This window comes from Epinephelus moara, chromosome 24 (genome assembly GCF_006386435.1).
Source record: "Epinephelus moara isolate mb chromosome 24, YSFRI_EMoa_1.0, whole genome shotgun sequence".
Lineage (NCBI taxonomy): Eukaryota > Metazoa > Chordata > Actinopteri > Perciformes > Serranidae > Epinephelus > Epinephelus moara.
In genome coordinates, this window is record NC_065529.1 from 10227792 (window position 1) to 10237958 (window position 10167).

The following is a 10167-nucleotide window of genomic DNA, read 5'->3' on the forward strand; positions in this document are numbered from 1 at the left end:
CACTATATTTCTGATTTCTTCAGTTCCGCCATTTTAACGTTTCTTGTCCAATGGTCATGTCCTGCCTGATTATATTACACTGCCTCTACAATTTCAGATGGTTCTGCTCTGCATTCTCCGTATCTGTAAGCTTTTGGACAACATGCACAAATACAGACAAACTGCATGCAGAGTACAGGCAGAAGGCTCCATCCATGTCCGTATATGCATCTAACATAGAGCATAAATGAGATTTGATGAGAATGTCATACAGTTGGTTGGATTTGATCTGTGTTGCTTTTAACAGGTGGATGCTTCCTAGAAGCTGGTTCAAAGCCAGGTGGAAGGAGGTATATGGGTTAAAGAGCAGTACTAACCAGCTATTGAACTCGTAGTCAAACCCAATGGTGACCTCAGCGTCCTTTGTGATTTGACTAACAGCGTAGATACACAGATGGATCATGCCCTCAGCAATCATATGTCGGACCTGGAGAAGAAAACAGATGCAGAAGTCATCTTCAAAAGATTTAAAGAAAGTACCTCACAAAACTCAAAGCTATACAGAGAGAAACAGGTAGGCATTAAGATTCTCAGAAAGCTATGTGGCTCACCTCAGCATTGGGTGTACAGGACCTCCTGATGAAGCGGGCGTCATTTCCAAAGGTCCTCGCATCAACACACATTTCTACATCATTAAACTTTGAGTAGAACAGCACAAACGGGTAGGGTCTGGAAAAATATGACAACAATGGTATCAAAAGCAGTAGCAGCAAGGTGGTATAACAGGTGAGACAACACTCAATGTCTTTGAACCTAAACATTGAGTGTACAGTACATAGCAGTATTGGTCCAGTAACACAAACACCATGATCTCTTACTTTTTGAAGAAATGCCCGTTGACTTCAAACTGTTGTTTGAGCATGACCTTTCCCCGATATTCAATGATGAGTGTGTCTGCCTCCAAGTTCTTAGCTGCTCGGAGGATCTTCCTGTGTTTCTGCACCCGCGTTACCCGCCCCAACTGGAGCTAGAAACAGGCAATCGCAAACCAATTATTTGTAAATAAACACTGGTCAAGGAAAAGCTAACTTGCTCTCTTTGATGTCCTAGTAGTCAGTAACATTGTTTATATAATGTGTTATTAATTATGGACTTTATTATTACTGGATAACTGCATAGCACCTTTTGCGATTCCACTGTTTGTTGCACACACCTGCATTGTGACATACAAGTTGAATCAATATACTGTTTGGTCCCAAAGTGCAGCTGTGAGTTTGGCTGACCTGCATCTGTGAGCCCAGCACTGTGTTGTTACAGGCCAACTCAGTGCGGTTGATGGTGTCCATGGCATCGACTGAGGCGTGGATCTGTGTGGTGGAAGGAGGCGTTGCAGTGCCGCTCTCTGCCTTTGAGACGGTGGTGCTGGCAGCACGGTGAAGCTGGAGGAGTGTCTGGATGTCAGCGCTGTACTGGTTGGCTAGAGCCTCCTCATACTGGTCCGTCCACTGGCGGATCCTGCTCTCCCATCCCTCTGCTGTGTTCTCATCCAACACGCTCGCCTCTGTTGTTGAGTTCTAGACACAAGACAAAATGGAGCAGGTGGTAACAAGGTTTTTTTTGTTTTTTCCCCCAGAAAAATAGAGTGATGAGGCTGAGAAGCACTGAGTGAAGCATAGCTAAACATAAAGGTGAGGTGAGGTTAACTTCAAAATTACCTTCATCCTCATGGACTTCCTAGAACCCTCTCTGAAAGCCTGAGAGAAGGAAGATCAACACATTTCAATACATGGACATGTGAGGCAACAACAGTGTTACAGTCAAAAACAAAATTGAGGTATTCTCAATGAGTATTTAAATGGAAATGAGCGGGCTGGTTATAAACAGGCTTTAGAAGTATCCTGTTTTTGTGTTTGAGCATGTAAAAATCAGATCCCGATTTTAGAAACCTAGACAAGCCCTTATCCTGTCCAGGGGAAACCCGAATATGCTAGCTGGAGTGCCCCCGAAGGAAACCAGGATACTGTTGGATGTATACACCTTATCCTGGTTTCTGAATGCTACTTGCAACTACCTGCGCAGACGCAGCTTCAGCCAACTGACTTAAAGAAACTGATAGTAAATTCTCATTCTCATGTCCCATTGCCAGTTTGTTTTGGGGAAACATCACAGGCACCTGTGCAAATGTACTGCAGTAATCAGTGACCAGAATACTAGTTTCATACAGCAATATAAATAACCAGATTTCTCTGAGTTGCATGAAAATATTATATCCAGAATATTATCAAAACTGGGATAGGCCTCACAACCAGAAAACCTCTTATACATGTAAACGCACTCTATGTCACCTGTAACAAAAACATAACAGCTCCACACTAGGCTTTGATCTTAGTGTTGATCATTTTCTTCTTTATCTGTCTTCTGCTTTCATTACCTTGACTTTCTTGCCCTTCGGTGTTCCACGAGCCTTCTCTGTGCTCTTCTTTCTCTTTTTGGATTTGCTTCTTTTAACCCGGTTGACAGTGAGTTTGATGCTGGTGGGTGTATGCTGGGTGGCGGTGTAAGAGATGGTGGAAGGAGACACCTCTTCGTCACCACTCTCGGTGGCGCTGCTCTCTCCAGCTACAACCCCCCACAACAAAAACATAGACAAAACACAGGTATAGTCATCAGACAGGGCTTTACAAACTACTGTAGGGAAATTAATTCTGCAAAAATGACACAAGATAATGTACCTGAGACATTTTCTGTTTTTCTATGTTGGCCTTTTGCTCCTTTCCTCCTGTCAAGTCCCCTGCAACAAAAAAAGGCAGTGAAACGCATAAGCACATGCCATCTGCAAACCATTAAGTCCAATCATCATTACAAAGCACATGACAATGTTTACTCAAAAAACTGCTGAAGAGACTAAAACAATTTTAACAGATTTCTAAAAATTGTAGTTTGATTAAGTTTGAGGTTAAGAGACAAAGTATAAAATATTTTAATTTGATTATATAGCAGACAAATAAACAGGGTCGTGACAAAAACTTCATGCAGCATTTTGACAAATAACAGTTGTGAGGGTTTTCATGACATACCATAGTGCAGTCACATGACCAGAATTTTGTGGGAAACACCACAAAAACAAAATCATGTTTTGTATCTAATAAAATAAATGTTATCATTTTGATGCCACTGCAATCTCAAGACAGTGAGTTACTGGGTCTAAATCAAGAACGATGCCTGTCATTTACAAACAGGTTATACAAAATATGAAATCTAAAGGGATAGTTCAGATTTTTTTAAGTGGGGTTGTATGGGGTAGGCTACTCATAGTCAGTATACTACCTACAGTAGATGTCAGTCCGCATGCCCCCGGTTCGGAGAGACAGATTGGAGTTTGACATGGAAGCAAAGTAATGTACTGCTGTGTATGGGGTCAGCAATAAAATGCATTTTAGTCACCTAAAAAGTCCCAACTAGAAACAGTTAAAGTCCCACCTAAAACCAGTGAAAGTGTACGCTTCCTATTGGGAAGCTGTTAATGGCTTTAGTTCCCAAGTCCAAACTTTTGTCAAAGGCACCAGACTCCTTTTACAAAATTTCTCATTCTGGCTCACTGAAAACAAGAGATGCTGGTGTACCGCAGCCTCCATCAGTTAGTTTGTGTTATTGCGTGACTTCAGTGAATCTAAACTGCCCCCTTCGAAACACCAAAATCACACAATAACAAAACAAAATGACTAATTAAGGCAGTAGTAAGCCAGCAGCTCCTGTGCTCAGCTATGTTAAATTACTGTTTTTCTCAATGGAGTCTGACTTTGAAGAGAGCAACACGAGGCTCCTGTCGGAAATCACTGTCTGACTGCAAGGTAGAGTGATGAAAATATCATATGTTGAATATCAAACTGGGGACGTGCCAATTGATATCTACTGAATGTAATATACTAGTCTATGGATAGGTATCCCATACAACCCCTCTTCAAAAGACCCAAACTATCCCTCTAACCTTATGTATATAATAACTAGGCCTTCAAAATTTTACTGCTGGCCATTGTACACTTGTACCTAATCCAACAGCTGGAACCCATGCTCCAGGTTTCAGACTGGGCTAGCCTCACATCACCAGGCTCTTCATTAAGAGCCTGGTTTTTATTCACTCTGAATTTTGTCTGGATTCTGGTTCCGGTCTAGAGAGCGGATGCGGAATTCACCAAATTCACCAAAGTAAAAGTGTTCCCCAAAGTAAAACTTTAAATTCTGGCGCACCATCGATTTGGGGTGATGAGGGGTGTAAGAAAATCGATTAACTTAATGGCTTGGGGGTTTTCTTGTAAATTATAGTCTTTAAATTAAAAGTTTCACCGCATTTTTATTAGCTTGGTGCTTTTATTTTGACGGAAAGGCGCATCCATCGAATTCCGGATCCTGTCTCACTCGCCCTGGTTCCGGTTCCTTACCAAAACGGCCACTAACGGCCCCAGACTAGACTGGGCGCTTTTCCATTTCTCACCTGCAATTGTCGCATTTGATGAGCAGGCCATCCGGCGTCAGGCTGCAGTGACACCAGCTGGCCACAGCCCCGTCCTCCTCTGAGGAGCTGTCGCTGTCGGCTGAGTTGTCCTCAGTAGTTTCGTGATAGCGGGCGCCACGTACCATGCCATTGAGATCCATGCGGGGAATGATGGTTTGGGAAAGCGGGGAGGCGGGTGGGGTAGGGGGAGGGGGCGCGCCATAGTTGTGATCCTGACAACACACAACGGAAGACTGTTGCATCTTCAAACAACGGGTGTTCAGGCAAAAGGGAAACGGAAAATGGAGACGAATGAAAATGAGGGCAAAAAAACAGGTATGTGAAACAGTACAGCTGTTAATAACGGAAGTAGTTTGTGGTTACAGAGGACTAATAGTAGGATAGACATTCATGTCTTAAATCAACCTAAAAGCACTGACAATCCTTAGTTTTACTCTCATTGTTCTATTTTAATAGAACATGGAATTTGAAAAGTTAAGAACAGAAAACAAGAAAAGATTGTATAGTTCAAACAAAGTTATTATTTTAGCTTACAGCCAACTTATCTTTGAGTAACAGAGAGTAATAGTAATTTCATATAATAAGACATGCTATGATTAGAATTGATGATTAGAAAAAAGCTGTATGAACTCACAGCATATGGTAGTCCCCGATACCCATGACTCTGTGCGCTCCCACAGCTGTGGTTGTTGTAGTTTTTTTCATTCACGGCAGGGCTTGCTTCAACTGACTCAGGGCTGAAAAATAACAAACATGATTATTCTAGGGGATGGCAGTAATAAAAATAAAACAGAAACTGTGTGTATAAAACTGAGCAAATGTTCCACTTAGTTTTTCCAAGGCTGTTATGTAAAAAACTGTTGCAATAAAAGACATCAATCCGTCACTAGATGGCACCACAGGCCTGAAGTTGCTCTCCAGCCAAGAAGAACAGTAGTTTTAGGAAATGGAATGTGGGACGCCATTATGTTATGCAACTCCTTTTGCCCTTTAGCTGAGGTTTGGCCAGACAGTGCATAACCTTGCCCCTCTCCCCATGTTCTTCTTATTCTGGAGCACTTAAATGTCAAAAGAATCAAAATGACAAACTACAATTACATTACATCCCTGGATTTTGTAGAGCTAAGGACAGACAGGGTACTTTCTTGTGTGCTCGAACTAATCCCCCTGACGTTTGGAGAAAACTAAAGGGAGCCAAGAGTGGGTGGGGGAGGGGGGTGGGGGGCAGCTGCATTCCACATAACCTCGGTCACGTAAGCAGGCTTACCTACAGAGAAGTGGCGACTGCTCTTACTTAGTCTGTCTATGGAAATTTCCTTAGACACTACTCAACACAGCCAGGGCTGATGTAGAGATATGATACAAGTCTGCCTCCCTTACACAGAGACAGGGCTGGACGATGCAAAATCCAAAGTGATGGCAATAATAAAAGAAAAATGAGGCCCCTGACAGTGGGAACCCATCTATAATGTGGAAAATTTGCAAATTATTACAAGATAACTGAAACCTTTGTTAGCTTTAGGAACTACCATTTATTGTTTCACTCATTTGACATAAGAAAAAGCTGTGCAGGCCAGTTACTGCACTCAGTGCAAGTATTCAGAACCACGTCACAGGTAGTGATAGCTTCAAATTAAGTTACAACAGCCTTGAAAACTAAAAACAAAAATTTCTGAATTTGAAGTGACTTTGATGAGGTAGACAAAATGCCAGTAGTGGTATTTGTGTTCATCGTCCAGCCCTACATAGGGTTAGTGTTACATTGCTTCTGTTTAGATGGTTTTGAGCTTGTGTTAACCCGCCTGACTAAAGCATCACATACTGTGTTTTCTTTATTTCTGTCTGGCAAACTTAAGCCTTTGGTGGACTGCACTTCCCATCGCTTCAGGTCTCTCCTGCAGATTTTGTGGAGAAGACAGAAAACTGCTGACAGGATACTGAAACAAAGTATATTTATCACAACCCAAGGTGCCACAGTTATAGTGAAATATGTACAAAGGGGAGAGTCCAGCAACACTGTATGGACTTCAGGACTCAACAATAATGATTGCCCAGGGGACTTAAATTGCAGGTTGCTTTGCTTTGCATTTTTGCCAAAAAAAGTTTCTAGCTTCTGGGTTAACTTCCCCGATTCGCTGCCAGTGAATATGGACAGTAGTGTTTCTCCCTCTAGCTCCACTGAGCTGCTTTCTGGGGGGCCTGAAAATGCCACAGTGGGCTAGTAAATCTAGCAACTCACTTGCCCGGTTGGAGGAATGGTAAAAAAAAAGAATTAAACCCATCATTTTTTCCCCAGGGATTATGTTGGAAGTTGCAAAGAAGTGAACCATCTTGCTTCCTTCTCTGTTAAGACTTGCATATGCACATTACCGATCAGGTAGTTGCAAGAAAATGGTGCCGGGTAAAGACAAAGTTTATGAGCTGAAGCACAAGCAAGCATTTCAATTATCCTGGAAACAGGAGTTTAGTTAGGTAGCATTAGAGGATGTAGGTGAAACTCCAAATATGTATTGCGCAGTTGGTTGCAATTCTGAGAGCAAGCAGGATAAAATAGGGTCCTCTTTCAAAAGGCATTTCTTGGTTGTTATTTGAAAACCACTAATAAACAGAATAATTTGTATAGAAGCAATTAAAAACTGATTTCCAGCAAGAAGATTTCTGACCAACTTTCCTGACTGGGCAACTGGGAAAAAAAAGACATTTAACCCTGAACATATTGTGCTGCTTTGGGCGAAAAAGTTGCACTACTGTATTAATGATGTAATGATTGGTTAAAATCTGCTATCACAACAATACTTCTTTTGTAAAGGGAATAACTGTTTATTATTGGCTAAGAATCCCTGGAGCTTCCTTAAAAACCTCTGGAGTTATTGACACCAAATATGTAATGAAACAGGAAAGAAGAATTCCTACCACTTATTCCCATAGTTTTGGAAATTGATAACTATAATCTGTTGATTATGATAATATTTTTATGCACAAAACTGACCGCTTAGATCTGAGAATGTGGCAATATCAAAGGAACAGAGTCACAGCGGTCAGACAATCACAAACTGCTTGTTTAGACGTATTTTCTGCAACACATGAAAACGAGAATGAATACACCTGACGTGTTTATTATAAAGCTCCACTGCACTTAAACAATTGTGAGTGTGCCCAAATACATATACACAGTAGGTCAAAGGTCAGGTGCTGAACAACATCATGGGAAATGGGATATTCCCATTTCTAAAAAAGTTTGTTTACAACTTGCGACACTTGTTCTATATAAAAAATGTTGCCACATCCAACAGATATCACCAAGTAAGTTGGGAGGTAACAGTTGGAACAAGAACTGATGGCCAAAACTACAAAAAATACAAGCCAGGTTGTAGATAAACTGAATTTTCCTGGAAGATGAGGGCACAGGTCTTTGAGTCCCACCCAGCTGGTAGTGAGTACTTACTCTGATCCAGCAGCCATATCTGAGTAAGACGTTTCAGGTGTGGTGACTCCCAGCGCGATTACTATGCTCATGACGTCCAGCACAGCGACGCGTGGGAGGGGGGGAAGAGGGGGAGGAGGGGGAGGGGGAGGGGAGGGACAGGATGGGGGGAGGAGGAGAGGTGAGGGGAGGAATCACAGGGTCCCAACTACAGCAACAGACCACTCCAGAGGTGGGGCGCCGTTGAGCCGTAGCCCACGGCTCACGGTCATGGGGGACCTGAAGAGAGAGAGCAACAGGCAGTTAGACCGTCAGTTATCCACTCACACGCAGCCTGGAGACTGACAAACTGCCTGCTACATGATTCAGCGTGACATGTGATATGATGGAAAAAACCTGCACTTCACTGGTCACTGTGTCTTTAACTGTGTGATTGATACATTTTGGACTGATGCCTTTGACAGCTGATATTCTGTGTGATAGATGTCATCTCTATGTGGATGATTGCTTACACTTTGAAGAAATATTATTCAACCTTTAACTTAGAAAAAACAAACAAACAGCAAAACAAAACAACCATAACACCTTGAAATAGCATGAGCAACCCAATTAAACTATTGGTTTCATATGAGACTCAGAATCAGTTTTCAGGGTTAAGAGAGCTTTCAACATGTTTGTATCTATAGCCCTTTTTAAACAGGAATTGGACAAATTTGCAGGAAAGCCCAATCAGTCTTTTTTCAGCATTGGCAGTATAAAAGCAAAATCGGCTAGTGCAGCAAAATGCCGCCTGCCTACTTTTGTTTATACAGAATGCGCCTTTTTCGGGGCAATGGGGGGCGTGAGCAAATAACAAAACGTGTAGCTCAGCATGTGACGTATTCCAAGGGAAGCCGCGGGTGGTCAGTCCTTCGGCAATTCTCTCGTACGTCGGCCCGTTCTTCGCCATCCCCGTCATCTGACGGTTAATGGCCTCTTCGTTTGCGAGGGCATGGAGGGCGCGCAATTCCTTGTGTCACCAGTTGCTCATCTTTACAGTGTCTGTCAGGTTTGTGTTTCCCTCTTGCTACTAGCTGCTCGCTAATTCCTGCTATCAGCTGTTTCCTGTTTATGCACCGCCAGTGGGTCGCACATGCGGCGTCATCAACAGCTTCTCCCACAAGTCATCAACAGTGCGTCCCCTGGCGGAAGACCGCCTTGTTCTTTTTAAACCAAAAAGGTTCCGCCAATATGACTACCCTATGAGGCGGAAAATTGGGCACCTCGGATCAACGTGCCAATCCGGCTCTGTGTGTCTAAATGCTCGCAGCTTGCCGGCAAAATGGCCCAACATTCGCCGAAAATCTGGCAGTGTAAAAGGGGCTTTTCCTTTGTTTTGTGGGAAACTCAGGCAGATTGACCTTTTTTGTAAATATGTTTTCATGCACACACAGTGTACAGACACAAAACGGACTGACATACTGCATTTAAATGGAAAAATATTGATATGTAAATATTAATGACATGAATGAAGTAATTAAACTGTATTTCATTTTAAGTTTTATAAACTGCTTCCGATCTGCAGTATGGGGAGGACTTTCACCACATCACAACATAGATCATTTTTATGGCAGAGTTCTTAACTTGTCAGAACAAGAAAAGCACAGTGTATCAGTACACCATTCAAATGGGCCAGCCTGCACAATACCAGACACCTGGAAATGACACTACGTGGAATGCAGTTGTTAGTCATGATATCAGTTACTCCTGTGCTTTTCCTACTGTGAGACGTCAAAATGTCTGCCCTGAAAAAAGGTTGCTGGCTGTGGGGATGCACTGATCATGAAATTCTGGGCTGATACTGACGTTTCTTTTTTGTTGTTTGTTTTGTTTTTGCTGTATTTATTCACTCTTTGGTAGCAAGGGAACACTATCTGAGAATGAACATAAATTCAATTACACAAACTTATGAAACAACCTTTAATATACCGTATTTTTCCAAATAGTAGCCCGGGCGTTTATTTTACAAAATCGGTTTTGACCCCAGGCATTTAAAAGAACCAGGGGCTATTTGCTCAAGGCTTTTTTTTTTTTTTTGCACTGACCTGCACCAGGCCGTTATTTGGTTACAGTTTCTGTCTAGTATGTTTTTAGTGCAAAAATACTGTATAATGTAGGGGTGAGTTCATGTACAAAAATCTCTAAACATTTAGAGTGGGCCATTTTTTTCGTGTACACGGGTTTCACCGCTGGGTGGTGCTATTGCATTATA

At 42.2% G+C, this 10167-nt stretch overlaps 1 protein-coding gene across 8 annotated transcripts in view; it reads right to left on the minus strand.

Moving 5' to 3' along the window:
- setd5 (SET domain containing 5) overlaps nt 1–10167 on the minus strand; it is a 49198-nt gene that overhangs the window by 15462 nt on the left and 23569 nt on the right. For 3 of the 8 annotated variants that reach the window (XM_050036912.1, XM_050036913.1, XM_050036915.1), the window contains 10 exons: nt 7938–8195; nt 5127–5229; nt 4472–4734; nt 2712–2770; nt 2411–2598; nt 1695–1733; nt 1263–1553; nt 858–1006; nt 591–708; nt 357–466 (listed from right to left, as the gene is read on the minus strand). In XM_050036912.1, coding sequence (XP_049892869.1) covers nt 357–466; nt 591–708; nt 858–1006; nt 1263–1553; nt 1695–1733; nt 2411–2598; nt 2712–2770; nt 4472–4734; nt 5127–5229; nt 7938–8008 — 1391 coding nt within the window. In that variant the 5' untranslated portion in view covers nt 8009–8195. Of the gene's footprint in view, nt 1–356; nt 467–590; nt 709–857; nt 1007–1262; nt 1554–1694; nt 1734–2410; nt 2599–2711; nt 2771–4471; nt 4735–5126; nt 5230–6314; nt 6388–7937; nt 8196–10167 lie in introns of all 8 variants that reach the window. The other 5 variants (XM_050036914.1, XM_050036919.1, XM_050036918.1 and 2 more) reach the window with 4 other exon arrangements.